This window comes from Mesocricetus auratus, unplaced genomic scaffold (genome assembly GCF_017639785.1).
Source record: "Mesocricetus auratus isolate SY011 unplaced genomic scaffold, BCM_Maur_2.0 Super-Scaffold_100023, whole genome shotgun sequence".
Taxonomy (NCBI): domain Eukaryota; kingdom Metazoa; phylum Chordata; class Mammalia; order Rodentia; family Cricetidae; genus Mesocricetus; species Mesocricetus auratus.
The window spans coordinates 11428945-11455006 of record NW_024429204.1 but is presented as its reverse complement, the minus strand read 5'-3'; the positions used below and the strand labels follow the sequence as shown (position 1 = coordinate 11455006).

The 26062-nt window shown below is 36.8% G+C and overlaps 1 protein-coding gene, 1 long non-coding RNA gene and 1 pseudogene across 6 annotated transcripts in view; 2 read left to right on the top strand and 1 right to left on the bottom strand.

Moving 5' to 3' along the window:
• Csmd3 (CUB and Sushi multiple domains 3) overlaps positions 1-26062 on the top strand; it is a 1035998-nt gene that overhangs the window by 684322 nt on the left and 325614 nt on the right. For all 5 annotated transcript variants that reach the window (XM_040730388.1, XM_040730387.1, XM_040730386.1 and 2 more), the window contains 4 exons: positions 25-213; positions 8830-8946; positions 13716-13931; positions 16340-16528. In XM_040730388.1, the coding sequence (XP_040586322.1) occupies positions 25-213; positions 8830-8946; positions 13716-13931; positions 16340-16528 (711 nt within the window). The remainder of the gene's footprint in view (positions 1-24; positions 214-8829; positions 8947-13715; positions 13932-16339; positions 16529-26062) is intronic.
• On the bottom strand, positions 8169-14551 carry LOC121133628. Its single transcript, XR_005870551.1, has 3 exons — positions 14520-14551; positions 9566-9667; positions 8169-8418 (listed from the first exon to the last, which is right to left on the bottom strand). It is a non-coding gene; the product is annotated as an uncharacterized LOC121133628 (long non-coding RNA).
• On the top strand, positions 20404-22341 carry LOC106021338 (annotated as a pseudogene).

Here is a 26062-nt window from a genome sequence, read left to right as displayed (position 1 = left end):
GGTATTCCGACCTTTATTTCTCAGGTGTTACAGTGAACACATACTCTTGCCTAGACCCTGGCATCCCTGTCCACGGCCGTCGATATGGCCATGATTTCTCCATTGGGTCAACTGTTTCATTTAGTTGTGATCCGGGATACCGACTGAGCCATGAAGAGCCCCTTCTTTGTGAGAAAAACCACTGGTGGAGTCATCCACTCCCAACCTGTGATGGTAAGAATTCACTTATTTTACAAAATATATGCCTATTCATAAACGAAAATAATCTGACACATTGTTTGTAACATGGAGCTAAAAATATCTTGTATTTTGGCAATTTCTTTTGTTTTTTTCAAGACAAGGTTTATCTGTGTAGGTTTGAAGCCTGTCCTAGCACTTGCTCTGTAGCCCAAGCTGACCTCAGACACACAGAGATCTGCCTGCCCTTGCCCCCCTACTGCTGGTATTAAAGGCGTACACCACTGCCGCCACCACCACCACCAGCAATTTTGGCAAGTTTTGTCAAATTTACATAATAGATAAGAAAGACGATTGATAGTAATTAATATTTACCCCATGTTTAAAGGTTTGTTATTTAAAATATATTTAGTTATTCTTTGATGATCTCACATATTGGATTTTGATCTGATTCATTCATGATCGATAGCTCCTTCCCAGATTCACCCTCACATTCTATACTGACCCAAATTTATAACCTCATTTAAAAAAATCAGCAAGTCATGTTTATGCTCATTCAGGGGTGTAGCTGTCCACTGAAGGATGTTAGTCCTACCAGGGGGTCAGACCCTTAAAACAGACTCTTTGCTTTCTTGGTAGCTATTAATTAAGAACGGTTCCTCATTTAGGGGTGAAATTTCATGACTAACTTCTCCTTGCATGCTTGAATTTATGTGAAATTAAGTTCACACACTTCTTTTTTTATATTTATGACACAATTGCTGTGGATTCATATGTATTACTGCCATATGATTTCTGGAAAGTAGTTTTCTCATTGTCTACACATTCTGGATCTCACTCAGTTTCCAATGCTTCTTCTACAGTTATCCCTATACCTCTTTATATCAATGTAACACTTATAACTGAGGACTCCATAGTGCCCTGTTCTCTGCACCTGGACCAGTTTGGGTCTTTGTGATACTTGCCCAAACTACTGTAAAAATGATCAAAAATGGTATTCTGCTAAGGTCTATTCATAGAGTAGTGTTAGCCGTCAAAGAGGCTTCCTTCCTCAAATGATGGGAGTAGGTGCAGGGACCCATAACAGACATTAGGCGAAGTTCAGGGAATCCCATAGAAAAGTGGGGGGAAGGGTTGTGGGAGTCAAACGGTCAAGGACACCTTGAGAACATGACCATCAGGGAGCCTGTATGGGTCTGAGCTGGGTCCTCTGCGTATGTTATGGCTATCTAGCTTGGTTCTTGTGCAGCTCCTAACAGTGAAATGGTGGCTGTCTCTGACTCTTTTACCTGGTTTTCGGACCTTTCTCTTCCAACTGGGTTGATTCCTTGAGTATTAATATGAAGTATTGTACTAAATGTACAATAGTCTTATTGAAATTGTTAGGCCAGGTGTAAAGGACAGCCTTTCCTTTGCTAGCCGCTTTGGTTTATCACCCGCCAGTCACTTGGGCTCTGCCGCGTTGTAGTCCCCAAATAACACACAAGACGCTGTATTAATTATTAAGCTGTTGGCCTTGCTTGTTTCTTACTGGCTAGCTCTGACTTAAGTAATTACCCCATAATTGTTAATCTAAGTATTTCTCTTACCGGAGAATAGTTCTGGGCTTCCTACCCCATGGCGGTTACATGTTGAATCTCCTGTGTTTCTCCTTCCCAGAATCCTCCTGGACTCCTAGTCCCACCTATCTAGATTCCTATTGGCTCAACAGTGCTTTATCGACAAAAGACTTCCCCAACAGCCAGGTTTGGTTGATAGCCCTGGGAGGCCTGCTCTTTTGTGGAGGAGAAGTGGGGAGAGGAGAGGTGGGGGAAGAGCTGGAAAGAAAGGAGGGAGGGAAAATTACGGTGAGGATGTAATCTATGAGAGAAAAAATAAATCAATTAAAGAAATAACTGACAAAAAAGAAATCTCACTGATGTTACTTGAGTGCTACACTAATCTATGTGTATAAAGAGGTAGGATTCAGTTTAATACCATATCAGAATAATAGTAGTGCAATCTGCTCCAAGGAATATGACTTGTATATAAGCAGTTTCTTGGCCCTAATTACTATGCCAGATATGGCATCCAGCGTTTGGAACTGGTCTTGCATCCAAGCAGATAGTGGTTGGTTATTGGCTCAACAATCATGCCACTATAGCTATAGTGGCATACCTTTTCAGGATAGATCTTTATAATAGCTTTCAGAATTCCCAGCCAGATAAGATTGATGATTAACACCCCCCTTCTTATAGTGTCCATAACACCTTCCAGATATATGAAAGCTAACCAGCAGGGACGAGACTTCTCAGTGAACACCAGTTTGATTTCTCCATGTTCCCAAATACATGGTTTTTAGCAATATATTTTAAGCTCACATTATAAAGGGTAACTAAGAACAATGACAGTAGGCGATAATATTTGCCACTTTTTGATATCACTTGCTAAGAACTGCCGTTGAGTTCACCCATTCCTGACATTCGGATTTTATTAGACAGTGGTGTCCAGTGAGAGCATTGTGGCTTCATTACATGGTAGCTACTTAAGTTCTTTTTATATATGTTATGTTTACATTTCAGGAGCATTTTTCAGCAGTACTTTCTCATATGACTTATTAATAAAATCTTTAGGAGCTGGGCGTTGGTGGCGCACGCCTTTAATCCCAGCACTCGGGAGGCAGAGGCAGGTGGATCTCTGTGAGTTCAAGGCCAGCCTGGTCTACAGAGCTAGTTCCAGGACAGCCTCCAAAGCTACAGAGAAACCCTGTCTTGAAAAACCAAAAAAAAAAAAAAAAAAAAAAAAGAAGACGATCTTTAGGAACTTTAATGCTAATTACCTTCCCTAATAATTCATCTCATTTCCTATTCCATTATTCCCTTTTAGGCCTATACAAGTGTGTTCTATCTTTCTTCCCTTCGAAGTCTCTCCCTGTGGGTATTCTAAATGAAACAAACACATTCAAAGTCTAAAACCTGGTACCTACAAATGAGAGAAAATATATTAATTTCAGTGTGTGTGTGTGTGTGTGTGTGTGTGTGTGCATGTCTGGGTTACTTGACTCACAATGATTGTTTCCAACTCTATTTACTTGAACATTTTAGATTTTTATTTTCATACCAGCTGCATAATAAATAATACAGTACACAATGTGCAGCATTTGATTGTCTATTCACCTGCTATTGGGTTTCTAGGCTCTTCCCATTTCCTGGCTATTGTGAATAGAGCTGCAATGAACACAAATGAGTATGTACTCTGCAGTAGGATGTAGTTACTCTTGGGTAAATTCTTAAGAGTCGTATAGCTGGATTGTGTGGTACATCTATTCCTAGCTTTGTAGGAACCTCCACACTTATTTCCATAAATTTTTTGTTAGCTGAAACAAAACTGTGTTGAAAATGCCAATTGTGTAAAAGTACTGAAAGTATGCACTTGCTTCTTGCCCAAGGATGCCCACTCTATCTTTAAAACGAATTATAACTGGGTGTGTAGTTTCATGAAATTTTATAGAGACTTGTCTGTGATGGAAAGCTCCTTGTTACAGCAAATTTCATGACACCTACCATTGCTTATTCTATGAGAATAAATCAAAAGGGATTCAGTTGCTAACATAAAAATTCAGTGTGAAAAAAATACTTCCCCTAAGATTGAGAAGTCACATGTGTTTCCTCCCAGGGCACAGCCTGTTCACCTATGTGTCATTTAGTTTAGACTGTACTTCTTACTGATAGCATGATTTTCAATCACCTCTACTTAGTCCCATTCATGTGGTACTATCACACTTGTCAAAGTACTTAAATATTTAAGTACTTCGGTACTATCATATTTTAGGACCTGCCCTATGCCAATTTGTCTTTATAAGAAGCTTCTAAAGAATCATGGGCACATCTACCCAGCACTTGGTATGCTACCATTTGTATTAGTCAGCACTCTGATGATTACAAGTGACAAAAAACTGCACACTCACTGATGCTGAAAAATAAAAACAAATTGCAGTTCAGTTCATCAAGTCTAAAAAGGCATGCTATAATGCTTGTCATAGCTGATAATCAGTGAGAATTTGAATTTCATCTTCCACTGAGAGTTTTCTCTCTTGTGTGTGATTTATTTATTGAAACAAGGCTTTTTTTCCAAGAAAAGAGTTGACAGCACAAGGTCACATCAAAGAAGAAAGCATATATACTTCCATCTTCAAAAGATAAAAGATTAGGAGTGCTTTGTGCTTCACAAGAAGAGTCGCAGAAAACTATCGTAGTGGTCCATATTCAGACTAGTTTCTACAGTGAGGAAGCATGACTTATTCTTTGGTTTGTCTGTGTCTGGTCATCGTTATATCCTAGGGCTGATAAAATTACAAGGTTTGCTGACCCCAATAAAGCATTATAGTTGATAAGAGCAATAAAACTTCACCCAAACAGCAAGGAAAAGTGGCAGCATTATCTGAGGAAGCAGGAAAATGTACAGCTATATGGCCACCCTTAATTTTTATTAAGGGTAAAGCATAAAGATCCAGGTGCCACACGAGGCCACCTCATGTCTAAGAATAATTACAGTCAAGCTGGCATTCAATGTATGTTTTTTTTCCACTCGAATTTTTTTCTTCTTTTACATTGAGATTATTTCTTGTTATATTCCGTGTCGGAAACGCATAGTGGGTTTGTGTGTCTTGGAAAAAGAAGTACAAATAGCTAATAATAAGATGCATACATTTAATCCACATGGATTAACTTTCCAGTTCTGGCTCCATCCATTCCCTTGGTTAGTCAGTTTGATGTGCCCTTTGGCTTTTTGAGACAAGATGTACCTGTGTCGTACTCAATTGTCTTCAAGCGTCTGAGTCTACTGTTTGTCTCCGTGCTGTGCTGGGATTACAGGTGTGACCCCCCACTCTTGCTCTTCCAAAATTCTTATGAAGCTTTTCTATGAGTAATTCCAACAGATTATTATTATCATTCAACTTATGCATCTATTTTGTATTGCTGTTTGGCATTGAGAGTAACTGGACAAAAGGTAACTAATACTAAGTTTTCAAATGGTTGACTCCAGTTTTTCTTGAATTACATTGAAATTGGTGATGTTTTATACAGTGAGGACATGAGGTTGGTATTAGCAGGGAAGATTGAGGGCACACACTTTGTATACACATGCTTTCATAAATATTTTATTCACATCGTATCCTGTTTTACTTTCATTTTTGTAGTAGTTATTTTTTTTCCACCTTGATAAAAGTAATGACCCAGCCTGGCGGTGCTGGTACATGCCTTTAATGCCAGCACTTACAATGCAGAGGCAGGCAAATCTCTAAGTGTGAGATTGAACAGAGTTGAGCAGAGAAAGCTCGTCTCAAAAAAATCAAAGGGAGAAAATGCGCTATGACCAAAACAAATTGTAGAAGAAAGTGTTCATTTTAGCTTATGGTTTCTGAAGGAGAGAGTCTATAGCATCAAAGATAGCATAGCTGTAGCTGTCAGGCATGGCATGAGGATCTGAAAGCTGAGAGTTCGAGTCTAGAACTACAAGCATGGAACCTGGACTCCAAATTTGATATAAATGACACTACATAATCTCAAGACTATCTCCCAGTGACATACTCCCCTCACCATGTCTGTACTGCTTAAATCGCACTCTCAAACAACATCAGCAACCAGATACCAAGATTTCAAATGTCCTAGGCTATAGGTAACAGTTGTCTTTCAAACAACGAAAATTGTATGTGCCCACAAAACTACTATATATATAGTATATGATTCTAATATTCAGGGGCCAAGATAGCATGTTACTGTTGCAGAGTACATGCATGCATTTCCCAGCAACTGAATGTCAGCTCACAACCTTATGTAACTCAAGTCCTGAGGGAGCTGATGCCCCTTCTGATCTCAGTGGACACCAGCAGTATACATAGTATGTGTACAAACATGGAGGTGAACACTCGTAAGTAAAAATAAACACATATTTAAAAACTGGATTTAAGTATTATGGTGAGGTAAATTGGTCTTAATATCAAATATGTCTCATGATTGTATGTAATTAGCTGTTAATCTCTTACACCTTGTTTTTCCATTTAATAGAAGGTTCAGGTTTTAGATTGACAAACAGAATGGGAGATTTATTTATTAATCAGCTGCTATTAAGGCTTATCCAACCCACACACATATTAGGATATGTCACTGTGCATATTAACACTTGACATGCTAGTCATTCTCTTATAAATAGTAACCTTACTAAGAAGCCACCACTCAAAAAACCTGCAGTGTAAAACATTCCCCCTTAGGAAGATGATAACTATCATTAGATAGATGCAGATGGGGAGGCTAATGCTGGTGGTGGAAATGTCTCAGTAACATATAAAACGATTGGAAAACGAGAATTTGAAAGACCACAGATCAATTACAAGACAACACTATCATATTAAAATACAGAAAAAAAGAGATTGATTAGAAGATGATAAATTAAGTGACTATCAAAGAAAATGAATGATAAAGCTGTGGTTGGTGTCTTTTATTTTTTCTTTTAGGCGTCTTGATATGTTTTTGTTCAGAATGGCTCAAAAGCAGAGGTCCCAAGTAATCCACCTGTTTTAAATATACAGTATTTGACATACAGATATAAGTTATCAAGTCTCTTTTTACGTGATGCCTTTGAAAATACCTCCGATGGGAAGGACAACTAGAAATTGCATTCTGATCACTTTCTGTGTTTCTAAAATCTTTATATCATTCTTCAGAGCTCTGTGGTTGCTACCATTAACTGAGATGTTTTGTTCACACCCCACATGCTTTCACAAAGGGAAAGAGGTTTTAATCCAGAGGGTTATTTTTATTGACTACTTTTCACTAAATAGAATCCTAAAATGTTTCATTGATTGTTTTGTTTGTTTTTCTGAATGGAAGAATACACAGACAGGTTTGATATAATCTAGGAAAATATTTCAAAGTTCCGGGTTCTCCAGAAGTGGCTTGATGTTACTTACAAAGTACCTTCCAGAGTTTAGATTCCCAGAAACCAGGCAAAAGCCTGGGACAATAATGGTATCACCTGTGATGCTAGCATTTGCTGAGGCAGACATGGGTCTGATTCCCAAGCTGCCTAACTGGAGTAGTAGAACCAGAGAGCTCTGAGATCAGAGAAGACAACAGTGCAGAAAGACACACTTGTGTGCGTGCGCGCGCGCGCACACACACACACACACCACAGAAGAGAAAACAAGAAACACAAGGAGAAAGAAATAAAATTAATGTAGTTCACCTTAGCAATGGCATTATCAGAAAGACATAGTTGGAATGGTGTACGCAGTTGAGTGACCAATCACAGAAGCACAGTATAGGTTTGTAAAGCATAAGAGGAAAGTGAGAAATTCAGCAATGATGATGATCAGTGATAGACTGAACATACCCTATGCATGGACATAACCTCCCAGTTGATGGATGATTTTGTAATGACTTAATAAAAAAATCTATGTGTGGAAGTATGTGTGCTTCGTTTCCTGAAGATCTCTTGTTCAGACAACTCTGTAAATGTTCAGGTCATCTCTTCTGTGTTTATAAAAACATGTCGATGTATTTAAAAATTCAATAACTATGAAAGTTCAAGCCTTTATATTTTAAAACCCACAGGGATTGCTGGCTCAGCATTTCCAGTTAGGTAAAGTCGAGGAGCAGCAAGCCTGCCTTATGCCAGTATACTATCATTGACACTTGGAAATAAAACAATGATCTTGGAAGGAAACAGGGACAAAGCTCACTGGATGTTTTCCCCTATCTTGGGGAAACTGCTCTAGAAGCAAAATCAAGATGGTGCATGCTGTGTTTATGGCGTGACTGCCTTGTCGATATCCAAGGAAGATGTCCTTTCCGTATAGATCTGAATGTAAATCCAGACCTGTATCGATTATTGGTCTTTTTTAACTTTTCACATTGATAAAAATTACCTAGTAGCTGAGTTTAATGTGCACTATAGGCATTGATGAGTTTTATGTGGTAGAAGATACAAACATTTCCCCCAAGGTACATGAATATTGTTTCGGTTAAGTTTAATCAATTGCTTATCATGAACATTTATTTGCCTTGAATTTTCTGAGATATTGCTTACAAACATCATGCCCAAGATAGATGTGCCTTCTGTGTCTCTGCAAGAATTCCTCTTTGCTTATGATAGCCATTTCTCAGGGAAATAAGGATGCACAGAAGATTTCAAAGTTTCCTCCACTTAACTCACTGCTTTGGAAAGAATCCCATGATGTGTGACACATACCCCTTCAGGAACCTACAGAAAACAATTTTACACAATTAACTCATTCCTTAGTGTCTAAGAAGAGAAGCTGCTAAACAATTAATTCGTCATGTTTAATTGACCAGCAATTTATGCAAATGTTGCTTGTAATTAGAAGAGAGTAAGGATATACTTCAAATTCAAATGTGCAATCCTGAGCTACGTTCTCTTGGGGCGAGTCATAATTCTCAGAGACTATTAATACGTTTTTCTTCCCTGGTGCCGCAATGGATGAGAGGGTTTTGCTGTGTTCACAAGAGGTCTTTATACACTCCTCTTATTGCCGGGAAGTTGATTAGACAAACATAATGGGACTCATCCTGTTTTGAGAGAGGAGATAAGAGATTTGTTCAGCCTCTGCCTCTCCAATGGTGACTGATTGCAATGTTCTCTTTGTGTTTCCAGCCTTATGTGGAGGAGATGTGAGAGGACCTAGTGGGACAATATTATCACCTGGTTACCCGGAATTTTATCCAAACTCTCTGAATTGCACGTGGACAGTGGATGTAACCCATGGAAAAGGTAAGTTGTTTAATTCAAGCATAGTGGATAATATCTCAGTTTTCATTGGGTCTGTTGTTAAGCCCATTTTTCATGTCCAAAGCTAGATAAGTAGAAAAGTAAGATTCAGTATAAAAAAATGCAGCATAGGCTTATATTAGCTTTTCTAGAGTATTATACCAGCCTCATTTTTAAATCAAAATTTTGCTAGTTTACCTGCCTTTTCTTATGGTATAGAAAATTAATAGTATTTGGAGTTTTCTCATCAAAAAAAATGTGAAAGACATCAACATTGCATAGACCTTCATTCATATTTATTTATACTATTAAAAGGTATTATTATAATGATATTTTCTATGAATTTATTACCTTTCCATAAACACTTCTGTGCCAAATACCAACAACAGAGCATCAGGTATGTCCTACATCATTAAGCTGACCTTTTAAAATTGTGTCGTGTGCATAGCAGATGTTAATTTTAAAAATAGGCATACAAGTGAATGGTGACATGGGACTGCAGTAGTTAATTGATGCATTTGAAATGAGACTGTAAAATTAGCAAGACAGTTCATCCTAGTAGCAGCACCAGAAAGATAATCATCCCACAGTGTTATGGTGATAATGACCCAACATTACTTACCTGGATGCGTAGACTGGTCTTTAAATTCTACTTCAAAGTAGTCTTTCATTTACAACTGTTGATACAGTGTTATTATTTATTTTATGATTGCTGTTGAAAACCCTAGTAAATGAAAAGATAAAATTAGGAATGAGAAAATATGGTCAGAATTGTTTAAATAAAAGCTTGTTTTCAGTAAATGCAAATTTGTGTTTTTAGAAATGAAATTTGCTTTTAATAAAATTCTACAGCATTGTATTGACAGGTTAGTATTATATGTGGGCTTTTTTTTAGTTAGGTTTCCTGTAGTGACTAAAATGCTACTAAGAAAAACTGTCAAAATGAGAATTCAGTAAGTAGCAGAAGCACTGAAGTTCTTAACATTATAAAACTGGTCTGTGTTGTATTCTAGGATAACAGAACTTTCTCTTGGAAATTAGAGAAAATATCCTGTCATTTCACTGTGCAGTAGATCAATGGAGTTTAAAATAAACTCCCTAGTATTACACAATAAAATGGAGGGCTCCACACTGCTTGCTGTGTAAACAGAGGTTTAATTAACACTTAAAATTTCACATCATCACAGGTTGTAAGTATTAATTAAATCAGTATTTACATGGCAGGGATGCAGGTTTAGGTGCCTTTCTTTGAAGAGCTAGGAAAGTTTGCTTGAAGCCCTGTTCCAAAGGCAAGACAAAGGGGCATGAAGGACTTCAAGTTGGGAGAAGAGTTAGCCTATCCTTTCCCAGACTACACTGATGTCTTCCTCGTGGTATCTAGAAACATGGCGGACTGTCTTTTCATGACAAGTTATTATTAACAGAAAGTTCTCCCTTTGGAAAACTTTAGTCATTTCTTAAATTGTTATAGATACTTGGATCTCTGATATTAGAACACCTCAACAAAACCTGTAAATAATAAAGTAAATCACAAAACCAACCATTATTCTAGGTTCTTCCTTTACAGACAGTGCAACTATGGGAATCCCCACCTCTAAAAGGATTCAGTATGTCACACTAAACACATGTGCTCTAAGGAGTTTCCCCTAGGGAAGCCTGTATTCATTCTCATTAACTTTTCTGATTCTATGGCACACTCGCTGATGAGTTTTTAATCACACAACTCAACTCTTTAGATTAGTGTGACTTTAGGTTACAGGTATCCCCAGTACCTAATATTGTGTCATTGTACGTTCAATAGATTTTTTCTACTTCCATAACAGACATATATTTATTCCTCCATTTCATTCTATGTTGTGACTTTAATATTCTAGGATGAAATATTAAAATTAATCCCATTTCATTTGTGTTTGCATTATATTCTCAGAGTACTCTCATACTAAAGTAAATATTAGTACATTAGAAATTTAATGACACTGCTTCTGGTTTACAGTCATATATAAAAATTTCCTTAAGTATATTTTCAAAAAAGTCTGGAAATTAATTCTAAATGGTCATGTTAGCTCTTATCTTTAAACTCAGCCCTCCAAAGGCTGAGTCATGGTGATTGTCATTTCAAGTTGCCAGTTGAACTATATAAAGATGCCCTGTATCAAAGAATAAAACAAATACATGAACAAACCAAAATTAAGCTATATCTATGTTGTCTTATGAAGATGAATAGTTAGCAAAAATAAAATCTCCATCAGAAAATCTTTAAGTTTTAATGAATAAAACAAGTATAAACCTTTAAGTTCACAAGTTGGAAAATAAAAATTAAAAAAATTCACCTTCAAGGCTATTGTTGGTGAAATCACTAACAAAACTGAGACATCTGTGCAATTTTGACTTTAAGGTCAAGCACTTTCAGGAGTATATCTAACATAAGTTACTTTAACAGAGCATCTTGAATCATCATTCTCGTGGGATTTTGAAGCCAGGGGCTTCTTCTCACTCCTCTTTTAGAATTGTGTGTCTATCTGTGTCCTTCCTGATGTCAGGCCCAGGCCTGTTCCTCTACCCAATTCTCTTTTGAAGGTAACTCCCTTCAAAAGCCTCTAATACCTCAATGACTATTACTTCTGTTTCCTTGATGCTATATAGGCTCATGTGAAGGCATTGTATAGCATTTTGAGGAGTATTTGGAATTTTGATTTTTGCTTCTTTATCCTCAGATGGACATGATTATTAATAGTCACTTAAATCTTCTTTCTAGAATGAAGTTCTAGGTTCTGTTTAAGTTTTTAATTAACTGACACTTAGGGGAACTTTAAAGATCTTGTTTGATTTTTCCAGCAGCAATGAAAACAGATTTTAATGTTTATTTCATTATTTGAAATATAGCAACATCCTTTTATTCAATGTCTAGCTGAAAGCTGGGGAAGTACTGGACAACAGTATTTACTCTGTAGGATTAAAAAATGAAGAATAAATAATTTCGGTTCAGGTATTCCTTACCCTTATTGGAAAGCCATTATATTGATATAAAGAATGAAACAAAACCAAAAGAGAACAATAACAAAAAAGCAAACAATACTATCATCTGTTGGGTCCTGGAATTGCTCAAATAACCGTGATCAGACAATCAAAGTCTATTAACCAAAAGCAACTTCTTAAAAAACACTGCAGGGGAACAAAAACTTCTACCTAGGTAGGGCCACAGAGGGGTTTCTACTCTGTGACCCTGAGCAGGGGCTAGAAACATCTTTTTATAACCAAAGGTTATACAAGGGGCAGAGAGTACATTTTGGGATTTATGGCCTCTCCAGAATGCAGTCGTAGGGTTGGGATCTACAACCCCTATGGAGTTGTACCCCTTGTGTGGGATTTACAACCTCCGAATAGAGGGTGTTAGTTCAAAATGTTTACATATTCTTGGATCTGGTCTAAAAAGAATGTGGGGCCCAAAAGAGTAAAGTAGCAATGATTAGTCCCAGTGTATACAGGCTATAGGCATATAATTTCTCATATTCCGGAACTCTTCCGTCCCTATCAGCATCATTGTTTAGCAGACACCTTCATCTTTCCTGAAAATTGATGTATGTCAGGGAACATTTAAATGTAAACATATCCATGCTCATTTTCTCCTATTTTATCCCATTGTGGCCTTGCTCTTTTCTTTCCTCAACAGCAGAAATAAAACTGAGCGATATAGACAAAGATGCAGATCCACCCTGCTTACCCTTGGCCTCTAAATGAGAACAGTCATTCTGTAAAGCCATTCTTCTCAAAACTGAGCAGATAGCCTCAGGGCCCAGTCATTCTATTCTTACCCATTAACACACAGACACAAGTGGATGAGTCCACCAAAAGTAATACTTGCTTATTCATGGTGGCACAACCAAGTTCATGATAATCAATATCCGTCCACAATTGATCAGGTGAATGAATGTACTCAATGTAACCACTCACAATTGTAGGTAGTAATGTAGATGAGCCACACAAATAGGAATGTTGAGTACTAGTCAGACCCCAAAGAATAATGATACATAATTCAATTATAGAAACTGTAAGAGCATATATATGTGTATATATGTACATACATATATATATTTATAAAATTGAAAACTAGACTGCTGTTAGAAGTGCAGGGATTGATTGTCTTTGGTAAAATGAAGTGACAGTTTTTATGTAAGGAACACCAGTGACACAAATGTTCCCATTGGTATGGGTACTGTTTGTAAACAGGTGTTTAATTACTCAAAACCCAATAACTTTACAAATAATGTCCACATTTCTGTATATTATAACAAAGTTTGGAAGGTATAAAAATAAATCAATAAGGGGTTACTATACTTTATTAACAAATAGTACCTCATTGGGTCCTCTTGGTTTATTTTTTTCTGAACTAGACTTAGACTTATTTGAAAGTTGGGAACTAGTTCCTTAATGGCTATTTTTCCTGCTGTTGAGGAGGCTGTGGAAGGAAATGGAAAAGACATGTAAATGGTCACCCGGAAGCTGCAAACAATATGTATTTTCCTTAAGCTGAAAAAAATAATGTTAACTGTTTTTCAGACATGTTTCCTTGGTTTCTAGGGTTTGACCCACAGTGTTGTTTGTAAGTATACTGAATGATATACAAGAGACAATAATTATTCCATGTGTTTGCAATATGTGATGGTGGTAGAAACATCAAGATTGCAAAGACTGTGGCTGTTGTGGCAGCTTCCTATGATTTACGAATGTGCTTTGCCGAATGCAAGTCTGGGTTTTCTATCTTGTGTTCACAGGTGTGCAGTTCAGCTTCCACACTTTCCACTTAGAAGATCATCATGACTATTTACTGATCACAGAGAATGGTAGTTTTACCCAACCCCTGGCTCGCCTCACTGGTTCTGAACTCCCTTCAACAATCAACGCTGGTCTCTATGGAAACTTCAGGGCTCAGCTACGCTTCATTTCAGACTTTTCAATCTCCTATGAAGGATTCAACATCACATTCTCTGGTGAGAAAAAAACAAAGAATCAAGGTCCACTTAGTAAACCTCAAGCAATGAAGCTTATGAAGTTATTAACATGACAAACAAAGGTGGAAAACTTGCAGGAAAGATGAAACTTTGGAAGTAGAAAAACAGGAAATATTACCTCTCAGCAAGTTTGGAATGCCTTAAGGTTGTGTGTTGTCACACATTACAGGATATTAAGCAAAGGGCAAATTAATAAGAAATAACTGAATAAATAGTCTAAAAGTCAATAAAGTTACAGTTACTTAATTTTGTTTATCTTAAACTCTTGTGATGTTTTGATGGTCAAAAGCAGCTAAAATACCTACTGAAATTAAAGGGAGTATTCCTATACATAGATACTATTTGTACTATATATAAATGATATACAAATATTATACATACTTGTAAAGAGAAGCTTTTTCCTTGAGAGGAGCCTTCCTGCCAGCCTGGTTCTAGAGCCGCATCAGTCCCAAATAAACACACAGGAGGCTATATTAGTTATGAAGCTGTTGGCCTTGCTTGTCTCTTACTGGCTAGCTCTGCTTTAAGTAATTACCCCATAATTGTTAATCTAAGTATGTCTCTTACCAGAGAATAGTTCCGGGCTCCTACCCCATGGCGTTACATCTTGAATCTCCTGTGTTTCTCCTACCCAGAATCCTCCTGGACTCCTAGTCCCTCCTATCTAGATTCCCTATTGGCCAGACAGTGCTTTATTGACAAATGCACAGGACTTCCCCAACACATACTATATATAACTATACAATACTTTTGTTGTTTCAATTAGAATAAAAAATGAGCTAGTAAAATTTATCAGGTTTTCTGTGTCTTATAAATATACACTGACTGACCAAGTTAAAAAATAAATTTACCTTCATTGTTTTGGAATACACAGTCCACAAGAACGTAAATATGAATAGGCTTTCATATACAACAGCATCATTTACAGACAAACAATACTGTTAGTATAATTCCTGACCTAAGGTTTCATGTGGGATTGTAAACTCTCATTAAAAGAAAGCAGCATAATATATATTTTCAATGGAAAAAAATTTACTTACAGTTGTACCCAAAATGTGTGGGAGGGAAATGTATCTCTCCCTGAGCATCCGACGGCAGTGTTATAACTATGGAAAGGATGAGATTAAAAAAAAAAAAGAAAAAGAAAATCTTAGCTGTGTATCCAAAGCTACCATTGCCGGGCAGTCAGCCCTCACCCAGGTGAAGATTCTCTCCTGCTGCCAGGAATCATATGCCATTGGGCTCTGTTCAGTTCCAGCATAAATATCCTACAGGGATCTTAATTCCAGAGCCCAGATGTAGTATGACTTGAGTTCCAAGAAAAGTTATTGTATCCAGGAGCATAAAAAGTTATCCCTGCCACTTGAAGTCATTTGTTATAGTTGTAATAGAGTAAATAGCTCTTTCTCTATATCTTAACAAATTAGTAAGTAAATTGCATGCTGACATCAGGACAGTGTTACATATAATGCACATACAGTGATACATATGTAATTCTGTTCCACAATAAAGTTGTTACATGTGTTCATGCACAGGTAATGCAAATGTCAATATTGTTTTAAGCAATATTTTAATTAGCTACTAGAATAATTGCAGTAACTTATAATTAGTAGTAAATAAGTATAATCAATTTAAATCTAAATATTTAAAATAGACCCAAAAATTCAAACAAAAATTTAAGGTGAAAAAATGTCCTGTTTATTTTTACTGTAATTGCTGGTAAATAAATACCCAGAAATATCTTTAAGTAAGCTGTTTCTTAGTAAGTCCATATATAAATTATAATGTTTAACACAATCCTTCGTTTACTTTTAAAATGTTTTAGGCATGTGTTTTCCCTATGTTCATTCTTTGCCTGAGGTGGGTTTCTGTATAAATACATCATGTAATCATTACCAATGTGGGGGTCCTTTGTTCTCACATAAACTTTTCCATCTCAAGTTAGAATTTTTCAGAATACAGTTTAATTTGAATGCCTGATACTGAAGGCACAGGAGCCATCCCCACTTAAATTAAAGCAGTTCAGTGAACTGTGTCTTTTTCTTTTTTCTTTTTTTTTCTGATAATGATTTCATTACAAATGTTACTTTTGTTTGAAAATACACATCTCTCGTGTCATTAGTATAATTCAAAACTCTGTGAAGTGGAAAAGATTTCAAACGCTGGGGGGAAAACATTTACAGCTTATCACTGAGGTAGCATTTTCTCATTCTCATTGAATTTCACACACAAAAGTATGCTTTTAGTTACTAGATAGAACTAGTACAAAAGAAAATGACGGCCCCATAGCATATTACTGCTCATATACATAACATAGTAAGGCCCTAAATATAATAAACGTGTCTTTAAATGATCACTTCTCTGGGTGATTTATTTGTCCCTTTCAGAGTATAACCTTGAACCTTGTGAAGACCCTGGAATCCCTCAATATGGTAGCCGAGTTGGGTCCAGCTTTGGGGTTGGTGATACCCTGGCCTTCTCGTGCTCCCTGGGGTACCGGCTGGAAGGTTCTTCGGAGATCATCTGTCTTGGCGGTGGCCGGCGAGTGTGGAGTGCACCTCTGCCAAGGTGTGTGGGTACGTGGTCAGCTGCTTTCATTTGCTTGTATGTGTAGTCACTGTCCATAAAGTTGCATGATTACACACTCCCTTCTTTTTTTTTAATAATGTGTTGAATCTCCTCATTTATTTCACATGAGTTATTTCTATTTTCTTTTCAACGTGGCTATCTGGTGCACCCCGATTATTCTGCTGCTAAAAATCAGAACAACTCTGCTTCTAAACTTGTTTTCAGATAATAACACTGAAGAGCGAATGATGAAACCGATACGCAGTTATGAGATAATTATATCGGTGATGCATAGATAAACAGGATGATAAAAATCACAAAACATGAAATAATACATGGATTCATTTCTTGAGAGTTAAAATTAACGTCTAGATTTCTCAATGAGTCCTTTCATGCAGTGTTTATTCCAAGTCTCCAAGAGTCTGATCTGCAGGGCTAATCTCTTTTTATTGTGATAACTAACTTACAACAAAGAGATTGGAACTATCAATTTGAGGATGAGAAAGATGTTTAGAAACGTAAATTGCACCGTTATCAAATGGTCCAGCACTCAGAAACCACAGTTGGACTGTTTCCATAGAAGCACTCAGCACATTGGATTCTCCTACTGTTTTGATGGTGTTTTCTGACTGATTCTTGGACGGTGTTATGGAATTCACAGGCAGAGAAGAAAATTACAAGAAAGATGTGTCCGATAGAAAACAGATAAAGAGTTAAGTCACCTATTGAAGACACAATTAATGGATTCAGATAGTTATTCATGTTGTGAAATAATGATTAGCCGTAATTTAAATATAAAAGGCCTGGGACTAAGGCAATTTTTAAAATGGATATTTTAACTAAACAAGGTACAACAATAAGGAAAATTATTTTTATTCTTATGTAAGTTATTTCCCCATTTAAAACAGAAACTCCAGAGAAGAGTAATCTCAGGGCACTGATCATTGAATAATTACCAGCAATTATTTTTATGAACTAAAAAGATATTGATGGATATATTTATAAAGAAACACGTATGATTGTGCATAATTCGACATTTCAGAACTTCAGTGTGGTGAGGGCATGCTAGACTCCTCCATACTTGAGAATCGCAGTCAGTCCTCACAATACCCAATATTATGACTTTCCTATTTTTTTTCCTATTGAACTTGAGCCTTATATGTTAAATAAGTTTGTACGTGGTAGGACTGAGTGTGGTTTGTACAAAGCTAAGTCTCCCTGTAATGCCAACTTCTGGAAACTCACCCCAGAGTAGGACTCAAAGTCACACCAATGTTTTCCTCTTAAACTGACAAATACTCAACTCTTACTGGCTCAGAAAACAATAAATATTTATATGGACACTTTAAAGGCTTATACACATTTAAAATTGATTTTAATAAATTGATCCTGGAAACCTGATAACACAATAAAACCAAAAATTTAAAGGTTATGTTATTAAACTGGTTCTCAGACTAGATTTAGGTTATTTATATAATTATCTTTAATTGAAATCATGAAAAAAAATGATTTAGATAAATTTAGAAAACTAATTTTTCCAGGACTGTTCAATCCATTTTTCAAATTAAAAATAAAAAATCTGTTCCTACTTTTAAACTGATTGAAAATTACAATTGAGTCTATTGACCTTAATATTTCCCATTTAAGCACTTGGGAGGCAGAGACACTCAGATCTTTGTGACTTCAAGGCCAGCCTTGTCTACAAAGCTACACAGAGAAACCCTGTGTCAAAAAAAAATTTCCATTTCATGTATGCATTTCAGTTGCAACACTGAATGACTAAAAGCTATAGAATATGCTTTTATAATACTATAATTTATTTAAAATTTCTCCACTAATTTATGTTTTATAGCAATATTTTTTTCTTTTTTTGTATTCATTTTATTTTGTGTTCTGGGTCCACATATTTGTCTGTATAATTCTCTTGAGTTTTAGAGATAGGTCACCATAGTTAGATGAAAAACAGTTTACATCATTTGACATTACTCATATTAAAAGATGCCTTACTTCACTGTATTTTCAGACAGACAGATGCATAGATAATAGATAGAGATGGGGTCTAATTCAGTAACCTTGAGTGCTCTAAAACCTATTATGTAGTTCAAGTTGGCTTTTAACTTTCGTTATCTCTCCCTATTTAGATTTCTGGGTAATGGGAGATAGGCATGAACCATGATAACAAGCCAGATGGCCAATCAGAAAAGCTACTTTATTTGGACAATTTTTTTCTGTCAAGTTATTTATTCATTTTACTTCCTGTAATTCTACCACAGTCAAATTCTGTTTAATATTTGCTTACTAAGTCTTCTTTAGTCATCAACATTGTAACCCTTAGAGAAAGCTCATGCTGTGCAAGGTGGTCTAACGCGAAAAATGAAAACATAGAGACTGATATTGGGGTTCAAGCTGAAGATCAGAAAAGCAAAGCAAAGCAGCCAGTCAGAAACTCAGTCTACAAATGGTGTCCATACGTTTGGCAAGAATTCCCACGTAAAACCTGACAAACGCTTGAAAAAGGGTTCCGAATGCACAAAAACCAAGCTGTGCTGGGCTTTCCTAGTCTCAGAGTCTCCCGCTGGTCACGGGGCAGAGGTGCTGTGGCAGTTGGGCTTGAACCGATCATAGTAGATTTCCGCCGCTGTATACAGAGGTTGCATTTCCAAGCTGCACAAAAAGCTTTATGGCCAATGTGCTCCAAGCTGCTTCATGTTGGCATACACCAGAATCGATTCAACAGACTCTTATGGACAATTTAGGCACCAGTCATCACATGAATAGACACACATGAAGGCAAAACACCCATACACAGAATATAGTGTGAAACCCAACAAAAGAAAATAATTCAAAAAATCTTTCTTCCGAGCATTGGTGGCACATGCCTTTAATCCCAACACTCAGGAGGTAGAGGCAGGTGAATCTCTGTGAGTTTGAGGCCAGCCTGGTCTACAGAGCGAGTTCCAGGACAGCCTCCAAAGCAATACAGAGAGACCCAGTATTGAAAAACCAAAAATAAATAAATAAGTTTCTTATTTTACAAATAAGAGTGGATTCCTATATTTAGTCATGTATTAGGTACATGTAGTTCATTTCTAAAGTTCGTATGATGGAACACCGTCATTTCCCTGGCCACCTTTCTTTTCATTTAGAGTTTTTATACAGTGTGAATTCTGATTATATCTTTTCTTTCCCCGGAATCTCCTTTTGAGAGCCTCCATACCTCCCTACCCACCAAACCTCATGATTTTTCTCCTGTCCTTCTCTGTCTTTCCCTCTCGCAAGCAAAGAAAAACAAAACACAGCAAACAACTAGACAGGACAAAATACCAAATAACACCATAGCACAGCAAAAAGCACAAGGAAAACATAAGTGTTTTTTCTTGGCAAGTTGTCCCCATCATGGAGTCTGAGCTGGAGTATGGTCAATAGACATACCCAGTGGATTGACACTTCACTGGAGAAAAATGATTTACCCTTTCCCAACAGATATCAACTGCAAATAGTTTCTTGGTTGGGCAATGGGCTTTGGGTACACTTCCACATCCATGCTATGACTGCATCTGGTTTGAACTTGTGCCGTGCGTTGAAAGCAGGGAAATGTGTTCGTCTTCACTCAGCATCCAAACACACCAGAATTCAAGCCTGGCCATGTTGCAATTAAACAAGGAGCTAACAACAGAGCATGTTTTATGAAGTAGATAAGCAAGTTCAATATGAGCAATGATTTGTCTCCCGGCAAGAGTCAACCCATTTTAGGAAGCCCATACATTTAGAAGTCATTTTAAAGCCATTAATTCTCTCGTGCTCATACTCCCCATTTAACATGTCTACTTCTGTTTCTAATTTCATGTACCATTGATTTTTTTTCTGACCTTGGACAAGTAACATGAGTCAAGTGAGAAAAAATGATCACTACGTTAAATAGACCTACTTTTTCACTTTTCTGACTTTTTAGATGGCATGTAATGGTTGTTACTGATTTTTGTAGTTTAAAAACAAATGTTGATAACAGAAGAAGTCCTATGAACAGCATATATGGGGACAACGTGCTGTCACTGCTACATCTTTGTGAACCCAAACTTGTTCTAAAGTGAATAAAAAAAGAAAAGACAGAAAGAAGGAAAAAATATATCATTAAACAAATTATGTCTTTTCCATCTCAAAATCCAAGTTCTTTTTAAAGAAAATAGAGTCATGAGAAACACACTGTTGTGTGTTCAATAAGTCTCATCTGTGAATCCAACCATCAGTGCAGCCACGTACCCATGTAGAAAGCAAATGTAGGCATTACATACTTGAATTAATTTTTGTTCTATCATTAATTAGCTGGATGAATTCAGGAAAATGCCTTAATTTTTGGAGTCCTTCTCTGAAAAGAATTTTGCCACTACCCACTCAACACAACGCAGTAAATGGACACAGGCACTTGAGGTAAAAAGATGAGATATGAAACATGGCATTCATTAAAAGCATAATTTAATTTCTCATGGTTGACAAAGGGGTACATTAAAAAACATATGGATTGGTGGAAAAAACCACCATGACTCTTTGTGTGCTGAAAGACTGTTGTTTAAAATCTGCACTCTACCTAAATGTTCTTTCCAGTCTTTTTGGATTACACTGCCACTATGTATCATAGAGTAGAATTTCTTAACTTTCTCTTGTTATTTTGGAACAGCACCTCACTGGATGTAACCCAGTCTAGATTCAAAAATCTGATTCTGTTCCTGCCTCAGACTCCTGAGTGCTAGGGGTCGTACTCTTGCCATATGGTTGTAATTAAGCAAATTTACCTCCATCTCTCCTCTTTACTCGTTCAAGTAAGGAAACGCACTCCTAGACAAAGTTAGCCTCTCTACCTGCACTTTGATTCACAGCCTTCAAATTATCCTATGGCCAAGCCTTTTGCTCTCGCTCTTGGGGAATCTAACTTCGTTCCTTCCACAACGGTCTAGCCTCCCCTCTCTCCTCACAGCCAGAGCTCCTGCTGACCCTCCCACTGGTGGGTGATTCAAAGGAAGTTGATCAGAAGAGTTAGAGCAAAGCTTCCAGTTACCTGAGCACATGTTTAGAGCCATTGTATTTAAAAAAGAACTTCCTTCCCTGCCAGGCGTAGCCATGGAGGCCAAGAGCATTGCTGCAGCTGGCTCTGGTCGCCGTGTTGACATTGCTGACTGGCTGCCCCTGTGCTGGTACTAGACTGGGAGTCGGAAGTTTTCCCATAAGGACTTTTCTGAAGACTGTCGCTCCCATGCGGCACAGTGGGGACCATGGCAAGAGACTATTCGTCATCAAGTCTTCTTCATTCTATGACAATCACTTTTGAAGGTTACTGAAATTCTACCTTTTGTCGACTGGGACTCCAGCTATAATTGGCATAACGCTGGTGAATGTATTTACTGGTGAATCCAAACTCACAGAAATCCCAGAAGGCTACATCCCAGAACACTGGGAGTATTACAAGCATCCAAAAATCAAGATGGATTGCCCAAACTTTCAATGATTGTCCCAAAAAGAATTATGAAAAAACCCTGGCTATCCTCCAGGCTGAATCTCAAAAGGCTGACTTATGGATAAAGGAGCATGAAGGTCGAAGACCAATGTGTTCCCGGGATGACAGGCCCTGGTTTCAATATCCGACTCTTCAGGAAGAATACATTGATTATTCTCCAAAAACCATACCTGAAAACTGATAAGTCACTTGTCTGAGAACAACGTGTTCTCCCTAGTGAAAAGAAATGAACAAATAGTCTGGGTCTTTACTCTAATGCAAAAAAATAAATAAAAACAACTTTTTATTGTACTCAAGCCACAAATAACTAGATGGATGGATGGATGGATGGATAGATAGATTCATAGATATATATATATAGAGATAGATAGATAGATAGATATAGATATAGATAGATGATAGATAATTGATGGATAGGTAGGTATAGATAGATGATAGATGATTGATGGATAGATAGATAAAGCACTAGATAGAAAAGTACTATAATGCTGGGTGAATTGATTTCATATTACAAAATCTGTAGTATTAATTTCTGTTTACTCACTGTCTTAATATTTAACGAGTTCCTTATGCACAGCATGATGAAGACATGAAAGAAATCATGAGTATTTTGTAACAATTGAGAACATACATGGTCAAAAATGTTATCAATAATGAGCAAAAGTCCATGACAACAGCCTAAGTTTATGCTTCTTAAATTGCCGTGACATTTCTATATTACTTTTGATAAATGTACCATTCTGAAATCAGAAGAGCACTATATTCTCTTATTACCAACATCCATCTATATTTAAAACAATAATCAATAGGAGCCATAGCAAATGCTATAGACCATTAGTCAGCAAGCACTGTCCGCAAGCTAGAAGGTACAAAATACATAAGGCTTCACAGTCATGTGGCTTCAGGGACAGCTGTTGAACTCTGATATTGGATTGAAACATAGGCGACTGACAATATATAAATGAAAGGATGTCGTGGTACTCCAAAAATAATTTCCTTACCAAACCAAGTAACAGACTGAATGTGACTATGGGACCAACTTGCTAACACCTGTACCATACTTTAAAAACTGAGTCAACCTAAAACCCCTTCAATTTAGAATTTACTCTAAGAAATTCTAAAGGAAAAAATGGTAACAGGATACTTTCATTCTCACTTTTAGCCTGGATTTTTTTCTGAACTGGCATATAATTAGTTGTCAAGAACCAAGGTGTATCATAATTTTGAAGCTAATAAAATTGTTTGCCTCTTGGCTGGAGAGATGACTCAGCCATTAAAGGCTAGGCTTACAACCAAAGTGGTTGTCTCTCTCTTCCTGTTTCTCTCTCTTCTTTCTTTTGTGTTTGTGTGTAAGAGAGAGATAGAGGCAGAGACAGAGACAGAAACAGAGAAAGACAGAGGGAGTATGAAAGAGAACAGATTGCCTAATTCTCAAACATTTCCATATCTCTCTATATAGCCAGATCTTCCTCAAGAGAAATCTGCACGTCCAGCTTTACACTGGTCCACTCCATATGGGCATCCTCCCACAGGCACACTGATTTCGTGGTACCAAAACAGAACACGTTATCTCTTCAGCCAAATCAACTCTTCCTGCTACACTTTTACCGCAATTATAGCACTGTTCTCATTCAATCAGCAAAGCTAGGAATGATGTCATCTTTCTGTCCTTCATCCTTTTATTTCTCTCTTTAATATGCATCATGTGGGAGCCTTCCCATCCCAAACTGCTGTTCAAATCTATCATTGTCAGTCTCATCAACATTATCTCTTCCAATTCTTTTCTGTCATCACAAAAACTATCAAACAGCATGACACATTGCATGCTAGGCATTGTGCAAAACTATATGTATATACGTATACACGTATACTTTATATACTATTTCTCAGTCCTTTATGTAATCACGTTGCATATAATATAGGATATTATCTTCTTATAAAGTAACTAGATTAATTATAAAACGTGTTATGATTCTTGAAACATCATTTGTTGATGCTGTTTCACATTTCATTTTTGCTAATAAGTAACAACATAAATTGAGAAGGTTGATGCAACACAGTTTATTTCCTGGTGGTTTTTGTGGGTTACAGGCCTGTTTTGTCCTTTGTTTGTTTGGTTGGTTCCTTGGTTGATTTTGTTGTTGCTTTGTGTTTATTTTGTTTGTTTTTTTAAGTGTACTCAAAGGTTTTATGGTATCAGAAACTGTAATTAGGTTGTCTAACAATAACCTCTACCCTAGGCTCAGTATCCTTGTCAAACTCATACAGTTGTTTGGAAATAATCTGGTCTGAGCAGTTGTGGAAACTGGGAGCCTCAATTTTTTACTGAAGTTCATCTACATGTTCTTACCTTTTGGACTTCCTAATAAAGGTGTTTACTTCACCAGTCCAGCAAGGAGATTCTCAGTGAGTCTTCTAGAAGATGAGGTTCTGTAGTAGGCAACCCATGATCACAGAAAGTAACAAGCAGAAAATCAAGAGTCCCATCTGCTTTCATAAGGAGGGGCTATGTTAACATGTGAATATCAGGAAATGAGTACAATAAGGGTTCATGTTACGTTCTGTTCAACCTGCCACTCATTCTTAGAAAACCCAAAAGATTTCTCTACTCTCTGATTAAACACAAAGTGACTTAGCATTGCCTACTAGATAACTTTACACTCTCAAGTCTCTTCATAGCTGCTATCAGTGTTTTCTATTAGCATTTGTACATACTGGAATATCATCACATGGAGCACCATGTCATTCCCAAACATACCACCTACTCTTTCTAGATCACAGGTTAAAACTCATTAGAATATGGTCTATTCACCAGCTTGGTTATAATGGTAGCATAAGCAAATAAACAATCAAATTATTTATCCTGAATAGTATCTTCATAAAATCACAATTAATGAAGACTGACAGGATTCATCACTTGCTGGCACACTCTGAATTATCATCACAAATGCCTTCATATAACATAGTTTACAATGACAGTATTATCTATCATTATCCACCTTATTATTTTAGTAGCACAAACAGGACTGTAGTCTTCATTTCTGCTCCTTTTTCCAAAAACAGATTATTGGAAAGAGATATAAACATCCTATGATACAAATTTTATGAGGTCACTCTCCTGCCTTACAATTTCCTTTTGTCTATCCACATCCCCTGGGAGAAAGTCTGAAATTTCCTCTCATCCTTCACCCTCACCTTCTAATTCAGGCCAACTCTCTCTAAAGTCATCTTTTCCCAAGCTGATAAGCTCTATTCGACCTCCCAAGAGTGCAGTTAGATGTCCATGCAGTTCTCAAGAGCATTACTGAATTTTCCTTTTGCTAGATCTCATCATTTCCTATTGAATTGTCCTTTATCTACACAGTGTTTAGCATATAGAAAGCTTTCAGTAAATGTGTTGAGTTGATAAAGAAATCTGAATCTATAAGACAGATGAACTCTCTTTTCTTTCATGGTTTCAACTTATTAGTTTTCATACACACACACACACACACACACACACACACACACACTGTATTCAAGATAGAAGTAGAATCACTATGGCCAGCAATTCAGGGTTATAAACTCCATGAGACCCTGAGGTTTCTTACGATTCCTTATCCTAAAATGCATTTCTGTTTGATTATTAACCCACAGCCCAACTCTAATGATAAACCAAACAAGGAACACGCAATGAAAGGAACTGAAAAACAGCCAAGAATACACTGTAATAATAGTAATAATAATAACAATAATGGGAACACTGAACAATATATAAAACTGGAATATGGCAAATAAATGAATCTTGTATCTCGATGTGGAAGAAATATTTACCCAATATGAGTAAAAATCAGCCAGAAGCAATGATAAATTTTATCAATGAATTAAAAGCAATTTTAACCAAGGGAAACTTAAGAGCCAGTAAAACAGGAAGAAGTAAGAAACAGTTCTGGTTGGTGGAGTTTCACTGAGGGCAATGCTCTTAAACACTTCTTATTCCTTTGGAATTCCTACACAGATGAATTTGTAGTAAACCGTTTCAATCCTGATGAGT